This window comes from Alosa pseudoharengus, unplaced genomic scaffold (assembly GCF_046254945.1).
Source record: "Alosa pseudoharengus isolate Yale_2024_CS ecotype anadromous, Long Island Sound unplaced genomic scaffold, YU_APseudo_1.1 YU_APseudo_1.1_scf_2, whole genome shotgun sequence".
NCBI lineage: Eukaryota > Metazoa > Chordata > Actinopteri > Clupeiformes > Clupeidae > Alosa > Alosa pseudoharengus.
In genome coordinates this window covers 6,524,244-6,541,778 of record NW_027468663.1, presented here as the reverse complement: position 1 = coordinate 6,541,778, position 17,535 = coordinate 6,524,244, and the positions used below count along the sequence as shown (strand labels likewise).

At 47.5% G+C, this 17,535-nt stretch overlaps 1 protein-coding gene across 2 annotated transcripts in view; it reads right to left on the bottom strand.

Annotated features, from left to right (window-relative positions):
• Positions 1–17,535, bottom strand: part of rock1 (Rho-associated, coiled-coil containing protein kinase 1) — a 38,178-nt gene that overhangs the window by 8,124 nt on the left and 12,519 nt on the right. For both annotated transcript variants that reach the window (XM_076293493.1, XM_076293494.1), the window contains exons 2-27: positions 16,602–16,683; positions 13,604–13,704; positions 13,218–13,355; positions 12,839–13,014; positions 12,566–12,650; positions 12,241–12,385; positions 11,550–11,688; positions 11,284–11,375; positions 10,270–10,423; positions 9,891–9,960; positions 9,522–9,610; positions 9,357–9,405; positions 9,091–9,226; positions 7,944–8,035; positions 6,857–7,103; positions 5,998–6,104; positions 5,727–5,877; positions 5,065–5,225; positions 4,590–4,774; positions 3,895–3,964; positions 3,464–3,567; positions 2,682–2,847; positions 2,020–2,113; positions 1,821–1,909; positions 1,362–1,553; positions 620–785 (exon numbers count right to left, since the gene is read on the bottom strand). In XM_076293493.1, coding sequence (XP_076149608.1) covers positions 620–785; positions 1,362–1,553; positions 1,821–1,909; positions 2,020–2,113; positions 2,682–2,847; positions 3,464–3,567; positions 3,895–3,964; positions 4,590–4,774; positions 5,065–5,225; positions 5,727–5,877; positions 5,998–6,104; positions 6,857–7,103; positions 7,944–8,035; positions 9,091–9,226; positions 9,357–9,405; positions 9,522–9,610; positions 9,891–9,960; positions 10,270–10,423; positions 11,284–11,375; positions 11,550–11,688; positions 12,241–12,385; positions 12,566–12,650; positions 12,839–13,014; positions 13,218–13,355; positions 13,604–13,704; positions 16,602–16,683 — 3,280 coding nt within the window. The remainder of the gene's footprint in view (positions 1–619; positions 786–1,361; positions 1,554–1,820; positions 1,910–2,019; positions 2,114–2,681; positions 2,848–3,463; positions 3,568–3,894; positions 3,965–4,589; positions 4,775–5,064; positions 5,226–5,726; positions 5,878–5,997; positions 6,105–6,856; positions 7,104–7,943; positions 8,036–9,090; positions 9,227–9,356; positions 9,406–9,521; positions 9,611–9,890; positions 9,961–10,269; positions 10,424–11,283; positions 11,376–11,549; positions 11,689–12,240; positions 12,386–12,565; positions 12,651–12,838; positions 13,015–13,217; positions 13,356–13,603; positions 13,705–16,601; positions 16,684–17,535) is intronic.

Genomic DNA, 17,535 nt, shown 5'->3' with positions numbered 1-17,535 from the left:
AACCTTTAGATTTTCACCCAGATTTCCATACTTTTCCAGGTCTGAATGAAATTAATCCACAATTATATACTTAATTCTAAATTTTCCAAACCTGTGCAAGCACCCTAGGTTAACAGCACACATATATTTATTGGGAGAACTTGTAATCCAAGGCTAAGAAGACTTGAGGTGTAAAGCAACCTGACTAAGCAAACCCACAATTTGAGAGGAATCTGAAACATGTAGGCTGTGGAGGGGAGATGGCATGATGCAACACAGATGGGCACTTGGAGCAGGAAATGCAACACGGGGCCCACTGATTCTCCATGTTGAATCTGTCAGCAGATGAGCATTCATCAGGAGAGGAATCACCCCCACTAACGACTAACGACTACCACATGGACACGTAGCCAAGCATGGGGTTCATTAACACTAACAGTAACAGCCTGTGATTATAAACTATAAACTAGAAATTACAAAGTGCCCAAATTACAGCAACCACCAAAAACAGGACGCATCTTGTAGACGAGGGTGCGTCCTCGTCCACGTTGGTTCCTCTTGGTCAACATGCCCCCAGAGGGGCAACACATGACAGCGGGGCTTCCCACTGTGCGCATGTGTGTGTGAGGGGGCGCCTTACCGGCAATGTTGCTGTCGGTCTCGTCCGTCTGCAGGCTGGTGACGCTGGAGTTGTCCATTCGCAGCTGCAGGTCGTTGAGGCGCTCGCGTAGCTGCTCGATGTCGCTCTCCTTGCTGTCCAGCTGCATCTGCAGCTCTGTGCGGTATGTGCTCTCCTCGGCCAGTTGCTGCAGGAGGATTGTGTAGTATTTAATCATGTGGTCAACATGTCATTTTATGAGTCTTCATGTATTTATGTAACAAGTCTTATTCCTTCTATTTGTATTTTCACAAAATGGAGCTGCCATGCTATATAGACACAAAAAAAATGTTTCAAACGTGTCTTACAATATAATACAATAAAGCATTATCTAATCTATCTACTGTAGGGAGAGCACTGGGCCAGCTAAGGAGAGGAGTGTACCGGCGTCTCGACTCTTCCCATGAGTCAGGTGCAGCTAGGAGCTGAATAACAGCTAGATACAGAGTACCCACCACAACACCATCGGTGACTAAAAATCACTATGCTGCTTTAGGATTATAAAAAAAAAGCAGATCACACACACAAAAAAGAATCTTTTTTGAAGTGGTGAAAGCATAATAAATATTAATCCTATGAAGTAAGACAGTCAGCCAACACTAGCCTTAACGCCCGGTCAAATAATTAGCCTCCCTACTCTAGTAGTGGCATGCAAAGTGGAGCCTATGTACTGAGCTGCATGATGAGAGCTGCGGAGGGAGGAGAGGAGAGGAGAGGAGCTCACCGCCTGCATCTCACTCAGCTCCTTCTGGTACTTGATGGCCATGTGGTTGAACTTCTCCTTCTCCTGGTTGAGCTCCAGCTGCAGCTTGCGGTTCTCTTTCTCCTTCTTGCGCAGGTCGGCCGTGCTGCCCTTCTTTTTCTGGTCCAGCTTCATGTCCTTCCGGTTCATGATCTCCGCCAGCTTGTTCACCGCCTGCAAGGGCGAGAGGGGACGCAGGAGGGTCAGAATGAGGAGAGGCTTCACGTCATTAAACGGCTTCAAATAAAACCATTTATCACAAACCATGGATGGGAATATTTAATTAAATTAAATTAAACACTCTTAAATATCTACAGAGAGTGTTTAGACTGATCCCCTGAGAAGTGTCATATTTCTCAGAAGAGCCTCCAAACCCAGAAATACCATGCAGCCTGCTGTTTAGGTGCTTGAGTAGAGTCTGGTTGATTTGGTCAAGCGTACCTGGGTCTTGAGAGTTCGTTCCGTGTTGAGCACCTTCTCATAGTTGGCCTTGATCGAGTTAGTGATTTCCTCTTTCTGGTTCTCATACTCTGCAGAAGTGTGAGAAGAAGATTTTGGACAGGGCACTCAGTTTCAAAGAAGGACGCGACACAGAGAGGGAGATTGGGGACACGTTTCTCGTAACAGATGCCATAACTACCTTCCGTCTGACCGCGCAGCTTGTCATCCAGGTCGGCCTTCTCCTTGCTGAGGCTCTCCACGTCTTTGGTAAGGGTTTTATTGGATTCCTCGAGCTGGGGGAATTTAACAAGGAAAAAAAACATTCACACTTCAACCATCCCATGGAAACTGCTCCGCTCTTAACAGTCTCCAGATGGGCTAACCGACATTCTGATGAACAAGCATCACTCAGACAGCGCTCTGAGATTGGGCTCTAACCTTTGCTTTGCATTGTTTGGTAGGCAAACAGATCCAGACCAAAAGCAAAATAGTATGATTCTATTGTGGGAGTAGTATGTATGGGTTCTACACTGGTATGTTTTTACTGGTGTCTTGGAGTGAACTTTATGTGGTAAAACCTATTTATGGATGCAGCTAGCACTGTGTCCGTGTGGATATCTGTGAGTGAGTGTGTGTATGTTTATGTGTGTGTGTGTGTGTTTACTTTGTGTGTGTGTGTGTGTGTGTGTGTGTGTGTGTGTGTGTGTATCATTATGTTCATGTGTGGGTTAGCCTGTGTGACACTGACTGTGTGTGTGTGTGTATGTTTATGTGTAAGCTAGCCTGTGAGTGCAAGTGTGTGTGTGTGAGAGTAGTGTGTGTGTGCGTGTGTGTGTGTGCATGTGCGAAAGAGACACTGACTCGGGCGATGGTGGAGTCCTTCTCGGCGCTCTCCTGCTTGTGGCGGGCCATTGCCTTCTTGTTCTCCTGGCTCAGCTCAAAGTACTGCTCCTCCTGCAGCGCCCGGGCCAACTGCTCCGACTCCGCCTTGGTCACCGTCAGGTCCAGTTGGGCCGACAGGGAGTCCCTGCACATACACACACACACACACACACACACACACACACACACACACACACACACACACACACACACACACACACACACACACACACACACACACACACACACACACACACAGCACACATCACAGACCTTAGCCCCAGCCAAAAACGCACGCAATGCCACACAGACAGCCACATCCGCCATCATCTCGTGCTGCCTTTTTAATCAAAAATATCTCATACATCGCACACATCTGTGTAATCCTACTTTAATGCATTCTTAAACTGTAGTTAACAATCAAAATAGCAGTTAAAGTGACTAGTTAAGACAGCAGAAGAAAGTACTGTCAATCTCTCTGAATGACAGCACGCTTAAACTGCGCTTCCATTCCCTTTTGATTCATGCCGGACTCATACGTGGGAGAGCACAACCGCTATTTCACTAGAAGGTGATTCAAGCCGCATCTTGCCACGGATCGCTGATTGTCCAATCAGCAACTCTCTTAGTCTCAATGCAACATATAATCTGTGCTCCAGGGTGGATGAGAAGTTGCAGAGCTACTGTAGCCGTCATGAAAGACCTGACTGGAATTGTCGGGTCATTCGGAGGTCAATCGGGGCGGCGGAGACAACACTCACCTTTCGCTGTGCAGCTCCTGCACCTTCTTGTGGGTGTCCTGCAGCTGCCTGTTCTTCTCCTCAATCTCCTCCTTCAGCTCCTTCACCTGAGTTTTGTAAAGCGTCTGAATGAAAGAAGAGAGGGAGGGAGGGGGGAGAGAGGGAAGACAAAGGTGAGGGGACAATCTGAATCACGCATGACTTGCCATCAGTGATGCAGCATGAGATTCTAGCAAAGAGACGTGTGGCTATTTGGAATGTGCAATAAGAAATTCCACACACACTTGCCATGTCTTAAGCGTTAATTAATCATTAATGAGGTTTTTTTTTTTTGTCAGAGAAACCAGTTCACACTTAATAGAGCTGATGGATGAGCAACAAGTATTTCGAGCACCTGCTTTGTCACGCTTCTCTACTTGTGACTACTGGAAGGAAAGGAACGGCGTGCTTACTGAGAAATACTGTTCGGCCTCCAGCTGGTCTTGAAGCTCTCGCATCTGTCCTTCGTTCCCCCTATATTGCCTGAAAAAAGAACCGGACTCCATCAGAAACCTGTCAACGTACTCCATCTCAACACACACTCCATCCCACTCCGGACACATGCCAACTGTGTCCCCCCTACCCCAACAGTAGTACAAATGCGGCCGTTAAGCGGCTGCAGAAGGCAGGCTGGTTTATTGTTCCTGGTGCTGCAGACAGGTATTACAGGGCCGGGGGCAGGGGGATTAGCGTGGGCCAGGGCGGAGTCAGACATGAAGTAATCCCTAATCCTGTGGTGTAAATATTGGCAGTTCGCAGCTTTGGCAGTGTTTGACTATAAGCTGGAATAATAGCCTTTTCTGCAATAATGACCAGTAATGGACTAGTTAAGTGCAATGTGTCGAGAGGGGAAAAAAAGGACACGAGGGAAACGGGTCACAGGCTGAACAGAGATGTGAATGCAGTGGAACAAGCGTCTCTGGGACAACCCTGAGGCAAGAAACTGCATGGACTATTTCATTAGGGTGTGTGTGTGTGTGTGTGTGTGTGTGTGTGTGTGTGTGTGTGTGTGTGTCACACCTACAGCGAGGCGGAAAGATGAGCCTGCAGTGGGACCTGAGCGTAGTGAGTGCAGGGTGTGTGTGCGTGTCAGTGTAAGGGTCCTTACTTCGTGAGCTGGGCGAGCTGGAACTCCAGGGAGCGCTTGTTCTCCAGCGCAGCGTTGATCTCCTGCTTGAGCTGCTTCTCCGACGCCTTGAGCCGGTCCGCCTCCACTGTCCAGTTCTTCAGCTCGCTCTGGGTCAGAGCCCGCTTGCCCGACTCTTGCTCCAGCTGCACCCGCAAGGCCTTCACCTGAGGGGTGGGGGGAACCAAACACACAGATCGTCACACACCAACGCCACCAGAACTGAGATCAGGAGCAGCCTACAGTCCCAATCTAGTCTCCAATACCAGACCAAATCTGGTCTTCTGTGGATAAAAGCCTCAGCAAATCATCGCGGCTCAAGTGTAGTGCATTGGCTCCACCAGAACAAGGACACCACTCTATTGTCTTTTTGGACCATTCAAACATCTAGTAAAAGGTAAATGTTAGATTTTGCTTGTTTGTTTTTAAACTGGGTTATCTGCGCTCGACTCCTCACCTCGTCTTCTAGCCGCTCCTTCTGCTTCATCAGCTGCTCCATCTTCTGCACCGACTGCTTGAGGTCGAACTCCAGCATGGAGCACTGCTTCTCCACCTCCACCACGCGGCTCTCCGCCCGCGTGCGCGCCACGCTCTCCTCCGACACCTTCTGCTCCACAGCTGCACGCCACAGGGGGAGAGAGGGGGACACATCACCATAAGAGGGAAACTAGGTCTGAATGGTGCCATCCCACACCAGATGCTTCAAAACAGTGAATCTATGAACCAGACCCCTACCAGATAGTGAAGCCATGCATGTGCGTACACACACACAGAATATATAGCATATGCATTTAGCATGTCACAACTGGACATATGGGGACATATCAAAATGAGGAAGCACACGGATCTAAGGGGAACAGCCGCCAGATGAAGATGGTAGAGTAGCTCTGCAGTGTCTGGGCACGTCAGCGGCAGCAGACTGCTCACAAGATCGCTCTCAGATTCGGCCTGTGGGTGTGGTGAACTGACTCAGGTGGTGAGGCGGCGGGCATGCTAGGACGGAAAGACACACACACAGCGCAGAGAGAGAGAGAGAGAGAGAGAGCGAGAGAGAGAGAGAGAGAGAGAGAGAGAGAGAGAAAGAGAGAGAAAGAGAAAGAGAAAGAGAGAGATACATACCGTGCATGGCAGCTGACTTGGCCTCCTCAATGGATTCGTACTTGTCTGTGAGCTGTGCTCGGGTCACCTTGTGTTCAGTCAACTCCTGGTCCAGGCGCTGCTGCATTATCTTCAGCTTGTAGTTCAGGTCAATCTCCAGGTTGTTCTTTTCCTACAAAGACAAGGAAATCCTTGTGGTCAGCCATCATGTTGGATCACCTACTAACGGGTAGGATATTAAAGTTCAACAACATACACACACACACAGTCATCAGCGTTCAGATGGGTTTACCTTCTCCAGATTATTGCTCCTCTCCTGTGCCTGCTTCCGTTCTGCCTCAACTTTGGCAAAACTGAGCTTCAAGTTCTTGTTGTCCTCTTGCAGACCGGTAATCCGTGCTGCAAGACCAATACATTACATTCAGCATCACCACTTCTTGACCAATACATTACATTCAGCATCACCACTTCTTGACCAATACATTACATTCAGCATCACCACTTCTTGACCAATACATTACATTCAGCATCACCACTTCTTGTCCAACAGGCCTTTCTTGGAGAACATTCAGCAGAACAACTCTTGAAATAACACACCAACTTTTTAGCTTATTTGCTGTATACCTGAGAGTTAGATAAAAGCCTTTCTCTTACCTTACCCTTCTCTTCTCTGGGCATGCAATAACCCGGTCTGACACCGTTAGCCTAGCTTTGCATACTTCACTGGAACTGGGTTATACCAGTTAGCCTACAGTTAGTAAATAAGCTAACTTCTCCAAACATTGGCGTGCTCCTTTAAGAAACTATGATATGGGAAACATCAGTACTGTCAGAAGACTTGTCCTGGTCTCATTTTGGCAGCCAGACTGAACTTCTATAAGAGGTGGACCATCCCATTAAAAGCCGCCGACTACACCACATCAGGGTGACACTGGTAGCCCAGCTCATGGTGGCTTTTGGCTCCACATTCTAATTATGCACATTAGCACGCAAGCCACTCGTGGTACCATCACAGACTTGTACGTGGTCTGCCAAAACACAGGATTGAGTGCATCTGTGTGTGTGTGTGTGCGTGCGTGCGTGCGTGTGTGTGTGTGAGGACGAGGCAGCCGTGATGGCAATGTGGGCCCGGAGGACAGCTAGTTTGTTACCCTGGAGCTCGCGGATCTCCTCGGAGCCCTGGCTGCAGTTGCGTCGCTCGGAGTCCAGCGTGCTCTGCAGCTGCAGCAGCTCCTTCTCCAGCGCCAGCTTGGTGTTGTCGGCGGCGCGGCTCTTCTCCTGCAGCTCGCGGTTCAGGCCTTCCAGCTGGCTCATGGACTTGCTCATCTCCGTGTGGTTCTTTCGAAGGCGCGCCGCCGTGTCCGACTCCGCTCGCAGCAAGTCATTGGCCTCTTCCAGCTGCCAATCAATGTGGACACGGGTTAGAGGGCGGGCAATGTTTTTAGAGTCGATTAAATCAAATAATACTTCATTGTCAGATGACTGAAATTCATCTTGCATCTATAGCACAGCAGCTACAAAATCTGTATAAATGTATACATTCATCGCATGATTAAACACATTACACATTTCCTACTGCATGCAATGCGCATACTCCTGTGCTTGAATTTTCACAATGCCGTGAATGAGTCACACGCGGTCACGTGACTGGCCATTCTCTGAGGTGACACACTGCTCAGCATGACTCATGACTACACTGCTGCCCATAAGACTGTTGTCACAACATCATAACGAGCATCCCTTCCTTCCCATTACAGCGCATGTGAGGTGTGGCACATCAGGGGTTGCCTATATTTATACCATCAGTGGCAAACATGAAACCCTTCTTTTCCCCTCTGGAAGGAGGGGACACGTTCTACATCTACAATAAGCTCTAGGTAAAGCTATTATCATCATGTATAATTGAAATACTGTAAATAGACATTTGGTGAAAAATATAGATTGGCACATGTCATGCTCCCACTGTGTGCTCACCATCACCTACACAGGGAAGGCTGGGACTTTCCAGCAAGTGCATGGATTTCATATTGGAACCACAAGGATGTTACGTTAACTACATCATTAGTTTCGGATAAAAATCTCAAATTGATTAAATGCATGCACATAACCGGCTGTCCTCATTCTGTCATCCCATCATAGGTCATGAGTCATGACCCGGTGCTGGGGAACACTCCTGGCCATTATCAGAAGGCCAGAAGCTCAGAATTGAGAAGGGCACGCTGGCATTAATTCACTTACTTGATTCTGCAGCTGTGCTATCTTGTCATTGGAGGCCTGGGAATTCTGGCTGATTTTCCGCATGTTTTCCAGTTGCTCTTTCAATGTGGACACTGGGGAGGAGTGAGAGAGCGGGATTAGATGCACACCCTGATTCCTGGCTCATCGTATCCCACACAACCTCGTAGGCCTGTCAATCTGAGCCGCCCGCGCTGACCTCTTCCGGGCTTGCCAGCGCTCCCGCGCTGCGCTGTTCTGCCATGTCACTTCCTGTGGCGCGGGCTATCTGTTTACAGGCATGGCCCTGCTATCAGGTGAATCAGGGCCATAATGCACGGGGATCCACTTAGTGTGAACCGCACGCCACTAGAGCCTCCAACACTGCTGCGCTTGCTTACGCTACAGCAGGCAGTTGGTGCAGGAGAGGGACGAGTCACCAGGGGTCAGACAACCAGGTCAAGCTGCTTTCTGCTGCCAGTAATCCACTTGGGCTAAACATCTGTTTGGGCCCACAGTTGGAAAGCCAGGGAGAAGGGGGAGAGCGAGAGAGAGAGAGAGAGAGAGAGAGAGAGAGAGAGAGAGAGAGAGAGAGAGAGAGAGAGAGAGAGAGAGAGCAAGAGAGAGAGTGAGCGTGCGTGAGAGAGAGAGAGAGAGAGAGTGAGCGTGCGTGAGAGAGAGAGAGAGAGAGCGTGCGTGAGCGTGAGCGCGGGAGAGAGAGAGAGAGAGAGAGAGAGAGAGAGCGTGCGTGAGCGCGGGAGAGAGAGAGAGAGAGAGAGAGAGAGAGAGAGAGAGAGAGAGAGAGAGAGAGAGAGAGCGTGCGTGAGAGTGAGCGTGAGCGCGGTAGAGAGAGAGAGAGAGAGAGAGAGAGAGAGGACAAAGGCAAAGGGATACTAAAGGGATTTGGAGTCCACTAAAATCCAAAAACAACTCAATACAAACAAACCAATGCCAGTTTAGCTGTGAAATTACGACGTGTATGGTATGTTTGAACGCTTTCTTAACCATTGCGTTTATTTTTACATGACACTTCTATAGGCCAACAGGGTTTCAAAAACTGACTGGACTCGCAGTATATCATAAAGACGACCACAACCCAGACCAAGATAAGCCAAAGCCATGGCCTAGAGAAAGGGCAGCAGGAGGAGTGGACAGAGGACAAAGCTCAGACCTTCATTCTCCACATTGCGCCTCTTCTCGGCCTCCTGGTCGGCCTTTCTTTGGTATTCCGAGGCGCGGTGGTGGATCATCATCTTCTCCTTCTCCAGCATGGACAGGGACGCCTCCACCGTCTTCTTCTGATTGATCTGATCAGCGGAGCGAGAGAGCAAAACAGCACATCACACGTGGCTCATGCAAAACACACACACACACACACACACACACACACACACACACACACACACACACACACACACAAAAGACCACCTCACTTACCTCCTCATCTAGCTCTTTCATGATTTTGTCTAATTTTGTATTGGATGTCCTAAAACAAACAAAACGAAAAATCACTTAAAGAACAAAAAATAAGAAACTAAAGAGCAACAGTGCTGGACAGGAGCGGAGAGAGCCGTGCGGTGTGGCCCGTGAGCCGGCGCTGACCTGCACTTCTGCTCCATCTCGTCCTTGAGCTGCATCTCACTGTGGAGCTGCTCCTCCAGCTGATAGATCCTCTTCTGCAGGTTCTCCAGCTGCACAGCAACACACACACAGTCAGACACTTACACTCATTCAGAGTTTAACTGGGCTATTTTTAAGGCAGTACACTGATCTGAGCTTGATGAACCATCATAATTGTATACGTACAGTGAGTCTCACTTTTAATATCATCATTACAAGATTACTTTTTTTCCCTATGCTACATGCCTTCTGGTGCCCTCTGAACTAAAGACTGACTTGAATTTAATTGAATACATCATGGTGTTTCCTATGTTCATTTGCATTATACAGCCCTGCTGTAGTGGTGCTTACATGGCTTTTGTCCTCCTTGGTGGAGCTGCTACGTTTGTCACTCGTTTTTGTGCTCGAGGTTCGAAGAAACCTAAAGAATACAATGAAAAAAAAAAACAGACAAAAAGCATGAATGCATACAGTAAATTAAATAAATAAAAATCAGGATATCAAATTTTCTGCTTACACAGACATTTGGCATGCTGCCAAATACATCATCCTAAATAGACATCGGCCAGTAAAGAAAGAACCGGAAACAGTCCAGCTTAAATATAGCTGGGAACAGCGCAGGACTCCTTGAAAACGAGCGCAGACTAAACACGGTGATGTGGCCTGTACTCATCCAGCCCCCCAGACACACCCTGCTCTTCCTCCTCCAAGAGCAGCCCAGGGTACTCACTGGTTGTAGTAGGTGAAGCCTACGAAGGGAAGCTGGTTGCCCACGAAGGCCTTGGGGATGGGGAAAGTCTCCTCCTCGCCTCGGTCCTCCTCGATGTCGTCAAAGTTGCTGGTGTCCACGTCGCTGCTCAGCTCGGGCACAACCGGGGCAGCCGCTGGGAGAGCCAGAGAGAGAGAGACACTATGTCAGAGGGAGGCTTGGGCAGATAGAACGACACAAAGGCTGTTCTATACAAATGCAAACAAACAATAAAAATAACCAACATTAACATTTTGTGTATTGAAAGAGCTTCAGGGCAGAATTTTCCAGTATGCTTGTATTTACACAAATGGCATTTGGGTGCCACAGTAGTTAACAAATCTCCTCTGTATCTTTAATGTGCAACAGCACATTAGAGATGTGATGTGATGAGATGGGGTTACCATTGGTATGTCATCACATGTTGTTTCCATACCACCATGCCTCACTATGTCAAGAAAACACCAACTCAGCCAGCAGTTTGACTAGTAATGATGTTTACAAAAATGATCTTAAATGGATGGGGAATTGAGGAGATTTAAAAGGGCTTTACAAAAGTGAGATCCCAAAATGGAGCGCTTCTACATACATTACACATCCTGTTCCAAATCACACCCAAACTGACGTGGGAGAAGGGGGGAAGGGGGAGGGGTAATGACTGACTGACCCCAGATGTCCCGAGGTGGATTCTGGGAGTTGGTGCACATGTTTGAACACCGGGGCAAGCGTGCCAACTCAGTGCGGCTGGCAGCTGGTTCCACAGCAGCAGCCAAACTGCTGACTCCATCAGAGCCTCCAGAGGACTTATGGAGGCATTTTTAATTCTGTCCATTCCAGCAAATAACTCGGAGTGGACCGCCGCAGGCAGTCTACAGCGTCTGTGTTGTGCTATGATGTACGGCTGTTGGGAGACCTTTCTGCCTGTCTAACAGACGTCAGATGGGAGGGGGTGAGTGAGTGGCTCGAAATGAATGTCCGGCTTGGAATTTGACTCACTGTCTCTGATGCTGTCCCACGTCCACTGGTCATTCTTGAAGAAAGCGTGTCGCTTGATTTCGTCGACCCCGTTGCGGCCGAGTCGCACCTCCCTGGCAGACAGACAGAGGCACGTCAGTGATGTCTTGTCAAAATACACAGATTGGGCCTCGGAAAAAACGGCTAAAATCAACAAAGACATGATTTATACACACATCTGCGAAACGAGTCAGGGGGGAAAAAAAACACGCTGGCAATCAAGTCATTTCCCCACTATTGGGATTTACCTGTCGGTTAAGAAGGCGCAGATGAGGTTCTTGGCGTCCTTGGAGATTTCGCTGTCGTCGGGAAAAGTCAGGGCGTTCTTGTGATTCATAATCTTGCTGTACGTCCCAACCAAGGAGTCGGCATAAAATGGCGTGTCACCTGCGGGGTTAAATCATCAGGAAATCCATTTCACAGGGGCAAAGGGCCGCCAGACTACAACACAATTAACTCAGGAAGCCTGAGGACCCCGGCGACTCTCCAAGGCAAACATCCAGCCTTTCACCGGGTCAAATGAAACGAACTACAGGATGTCGTAGGTGCAGTTTCAACTACATACAATTTTATGTTAGAGTTCTGGTTCAAATACACTGTAAGCTACAGTAGTCTGACTGCTTTTCCAACATATAGGCCTAACTGTCTCCACACTCTGAATTAGACATTCCATATCTCACTCATTACATGCACCCAAAGAAAACAATGACTACAAGTTTGTTGTGGCTAACCTTAAAGCTCCATTTTAGGACACATGTACATGTCCAATACTGCAGACCAATCTGCCAATTCTAATGTCTCTATCAAAACATGTTTGGCCAATTTCCCATACATGGATTAAACCTAGTCCAAGACTAACAGAAAAAAAAAAGACCTTCCAATGAAGCTTAATTCATGTAGGAGAAACCAGCCCATAGTGTAGTTCTATGTACCACTTACCAACTAGCATTTCATACAGAAAGACTCCAACCGACCACCAGTCGCATTCTCTGCCATAGTAGCCGTCTCCTCCTTGTGATTTCAGTACCTCAGGTGATATGTAGTCAGGCGTTCCTACTGCAGTGTCGCATCGTACCATACCGTCCTGTTGCAAAACATGATACACACCAAAAAAGAGTTAGCAAGCAGGCACCCAAAACCATGTATAAAAGTGTTACATTTTCAATATAACTGTTTACCAATATAAATCTTTTTTAAATGTTTTTTTTTATGTAAATATTTATCCTGCAACTATTATTACATTGATATCATTGAGTTGATGTACCTTATTCATTTTCATACAGGTTCCAAAGTCAGCCAGCTTCAAGTGGCCTGATTTATCAAGCAACATGTTGTCAGGCTTCACATCCCTAAGGGGGAAAAAAAGGTTAAAATAAAAACTTGGTGATGTATAGAGTGTGACAGCTACCTCAGGCTAGAGGGGACCTTTCACCGTGTCTGGAAAGCAGCACGAGGCGGCGGTGTAACAACAAACCAGAAAGGGAGAAAGAAAAGGGTGGGGAAAAAAGGAAGAGTGGAAGAAGTAGAAGAGCGTAACCTGTGGATGAAGCCCATGGAGTGGATGCCGTCCAGTGCCAGCACCACCTCGGCGGTGTAGAAGCGGGCCCACTTCTCAGGGACATCATAGTTACTCATCAGGTTGACCAGGTCTCCGCCTGGCATGTACTCCATGACCATGTAGAGGTAGCGGTCGTCTTGGAATGCGTAGAAGAGCTAGGGGGAAGAGGACAGCAGCTTAGTCAAGGCCAACGATGCCCAACATGGGTGAGAAAACGTGATGCCAAACATGGACTTTGGCTCACACCATGACTACTGGACCTCAGGTAAGGGGAGACTAGACAATCAACTTGAGTCTGATCTAAGAAAGCTTCATTGCTTCCTATGTGTACACAGTTCAGTTCATGTCAACAACATACCTGCACCACCCAAGAGCTGTTAGCAAAGGCCATGATGTCTCTCTCTTCCCAGAAGAAAGCTGAATCAGACCTCTTGATCATCTCAAATTTGCTGAGAAGTTTCATGGCGTAAACCTTCTGCGTGGCTTTATGCCTCACCTGGGGGGAGAGGTGGAACATCCATGAGCTCAAAGGCATGTCGGCACACAACACACACCACAACTAATTACATGCACGATACACTACAGGGCATTGGAACTTTAAAACACACACACACAAATTGTGAATTGTGCGGTTACGAGATCATCAATTATTTTAACCCTCTCATTTTGGAAAGTAGAAAAGCAAGATCACTCAAGTCTGTGGGCCAAATTGAGGTATTTTAGTAAACAAGTGAATGTACTGACCAGCTGCACTTCTCCAAATGCCCCTCTGCCGATGACCTTAACCACTTCATAGTCCTCCGCCTTCATGCGCAGGTCACGGATCTTACTGATGGTGTCCTTATCTGTGGGCACAAGGATTGAGGAAGAACAGTTAACACACAAACTCTCCCCTTGGTGAGAGCACGTTGCGAGCTGATGCTATGCTAGTGTTTAAAACAGCAGTCATCAGTCATGATGTTCATTAACTCTGCCTTGAGGCACGTCTCTTCAGGATCGTTTGTGAAAGCTTTCCACTGAGTCACGGCGCAGTCTGTTGATTTGGCCCGACTGAGCTGCGTACCTATGGCTGTTTGCGTGAGAGACAATCATTGCAGTTTTCTGAAGGACGCCAAGGCTAGACTCATGAGTCGACTCATGCCGGTCAAAGCCGAAACGTCCAAGCGAGGGGCAACGCGGAGTGGGCCACGCTCAAGCACCACCAAGAAGCCTTGGCTGTCATTAGGCTGCCATTCTTCTGGCCTCACTCCCCAAAATTGGCTGTGGGGGAAGCTTCCCATCACTGAGATCGCTTCCACCGCGTTCATGAAAGAGGTCCGTGGGGGAGCTACCAACGATGACTCATGCATCACCAAGAGCCTTTGTCAGAGCAGGCGAAGCGGAGAGAGATGTGTATTTGTGTGAGTGTGTGTGTATAGAGAGAAGGTAGCAGAGAGAGAGGAAAAAGCCCAAGCTTTATCTCATGAAACCGCTCTGTCTCCCCCAGGGAGAGATAACATTCAGCCAAATATGGTCAGGGTTGAACGGCAAGGCTGCCCAGTGTATTTGCATGGGCTACAACTGCCGCCAGGATGCATGGAGAGATGATGGGGTGGGGGTGGTGGTGGTGTGTGTATGAATGTGTGTGTTTGTGTGTGAGACTGTGTGTGTGTTGGGGGGTGGGGGTTGCGCGGATTCATGCAAATTATCTAAAAATAAAAAGCGGGGTATTTAAGAAAAGTACATTAGAATGTGAGCCGTTTCATGTTGCAGCCCAGCTCCAGCTCTGGCTAATCCCGTCGACCAAACACTACAGTTTCGGATCCCGTCGAGTGGTTCTTTTGAGGGGGTTTAAGCGTTACCATTCACACACACACACACAGAGAAATTGAGTTTGTGTGAGCAAGAGAGCGAGCCTGTGCAGAGGCAGCATGGCAAGCCAGTTTCACAGGAATTTGCAGAGAGCAAATCAATTTCCCTGGACATGCGTGGCAGAGAGGACGCGCTGGCGCTCCAGCCATGTGTGTCAAATGCCACTCAGGGCAGAATGCTAGACTGCATACTCCAGTTTCCACAAAGAAAGAAGCGCTGAAGGCCCCTCAGGCAAGCAAACCGCTAGTGACCAGTCTCTCTCGACAAGAAACCTTGATCTCTTCACCCTCAATGCCCACGTCCACACACTTTGAATTCATGAGCGTAAGAGATTACAAGGGACCCTTCAACTTTTTTTTCTCTCTCTCTCTCTCTCTCTCTACACCCACAAAACCAGAAGATGTACACCACATCAATCCCAATAAAACACATCCCTGCTTGTCCTCAGTTGTTCATAAACCAGCTTTGCGCATTTATCTTTCCTGCACATGTGCGGTCATCTATGCACATACGGTAAATAGAAATTAGGAGCGTTAATTTACCTTACTGTATGAACAAATTAAGGACAGACCTGAAAGGCAGGTTCTCCTTTGAACTCAGTGAGAGTCTAAACGTGTCGGGTCATGGAGTCACTAAGGTGGCCATCTTCAATGGTAACATTTTCACTCTGAACACATTATAAACACCAAGCAGGTTGCCTATAAAAATCGGCAGAGTGTGTTTGTCTACTACACTGAAGAGGCAGCTCCGCCGTATTCCATGAGGGTTTACTTGGACGGCGCCGCGGCAACTGGGCAAGCCGCTGCGCTGCTGCTCTGAGACAAGCTCCCAATCGAGCTGGTGGCATCAGTCCTGGAAAATCCAAGCCTTGAATCATTAGGTGTTAGCCCCACTGGGTAAAAAAACACATTTGCAGATGAAGCCCAGGCTGCAATGATGGGATGAAACTTACTGGCATTAATACCCTGGACACTCTGTAAAACTCTCTTGTGCTCCTAGCAGCTGATGCGCTGGGTGCACCTGGAGGCATACCCGAGGCCGTAGCATAAACAGTAGCCTACTACCAGGCTTTATGCATACATCGAGGAGGCTGTGATTTCTCCCCACATTACTATAATCAGGTAGCCTGAAATGCACAGGCCTATGTTTGTCCTACTTACTAGCTTCATGTTGCAGAGCAAGACTTCAAAGCCCCACTGATAAGAGCTTAAGAATCCTCATTAGACTTGGTAGCCTATGCCAGTCTTCAGAATCACAATACATTCCAAACATTTAAAAAAGCTATTTTTTGCCAAATTTATTAATTTGACTTTACACTGATAAGATAGCAACAAAGCTGCAAACTATACACAGATAGGAGGCAATGTGCTACACAAAAAGCGCTACACAGTTACACTCCAGACCTCCGGTCCCAGACACAACAAAAGCAGTGCAGATAAATTCCTCAACTGGAAATGGTAAGTTTGTAATTAAGGCGAGCGTCCCAGACAGTACAGCTTGTGGGTCCGTCTCTCTCGTTCTCTCTCTCTCTCTGGCTGTGATATGATTAAAACGGTGAGTCATACACATCAGAGATATATAAACTCCAGCTTTCACAGAGGCTTCCCCTGTGATGGCCAGGCGTGTGAGGGGGATCATGTGGAACACCATGTGGGTCATCCCGCTGCACTGAAAGCCCTTTTGTTGGTGGAGGAACGCAGAGCGCCAGACACAATGCTGTCCGGGGCCGGGACGGGGGGTGCTGACCCAAAAAAAAAGGCCCCTGCCGCTAACCCGACCTGGAGATATTGTTTAGATGCGTTTTGTCGACAATTATTCAAGTGACCGAACAATTTCTATCAAGACAGATCCAGAGAGTGATTGGGGAAATGAAAACATGCAGGGTACTCACATCTGTTCAAGAAGTTGTCGATGCTCTTGTTCTTCCTCAGGGCGGGAAAGTCAAGGTCGTAAACTAATGCATCCAAACCATCCTGGGGAGCAGAGAGAGCATTATTAGTTCCTACATCCATACAGCTACAGTCATTAACAATTTACAAACATGATATCGACACTGGGTCTCCCGGTTTAGCATAGCTCAAAAAACTCTTTTTTGGTTGTAAGAAGCAAATGTCCACTTATGTCCACGCTAAAATTGTGCTAGTCATGAAGTCATTATTAAAACAGACATAATGTAAAAAGTAATTTTTACTATTTCAAAAAGGTTATCACATAAAAGCATAACCTTGGCCTAACTCTGCCTATCTCTGCAATCTCATGTCTTTGATCACTTATTTGTTAAAACAATAGGCCAATAAACAAAACAAGTCTACTCTAAGGATAAAAGTCATAAAGTTTCAGATGTTATCAAACGTAAAATAATTGTTTTGTTTTGTTTAATAAATGCTGTTTCAAATTGGTTATGCGACCCCAGCCATCATCTGTCTGGAGGACAGAGGCCAAAAGCCACTGTGAAGAAATGGGGCCCACCTGTGTATGCACAACATCCCATTAATCATTTACAGACACGGGGCTCTCAAGACTGAAGCATCATTACAGAGTTCCACAGCAGAAGCAAAAATGTTATAACAGAAAGACGATCATAATAGGCTGATAACCACAACAAATTCAGCCAACATCTTGCACATAGTGCCATCAATAAATGCAAGACAGCAATGTCCTCAACTTGTGATCCTTTTTTGATAGTAATGACTCGCAGACAAACACAAATGCTGACAAGACTCTTTCTAGAACACTTAGGCCTACTCATGTCCCAATTTTCAAAGGAGAAAGTGGGAAAAATGTTCAAACGGCAAAAGTGAACTACTGGAAGCACCAGCATGCCC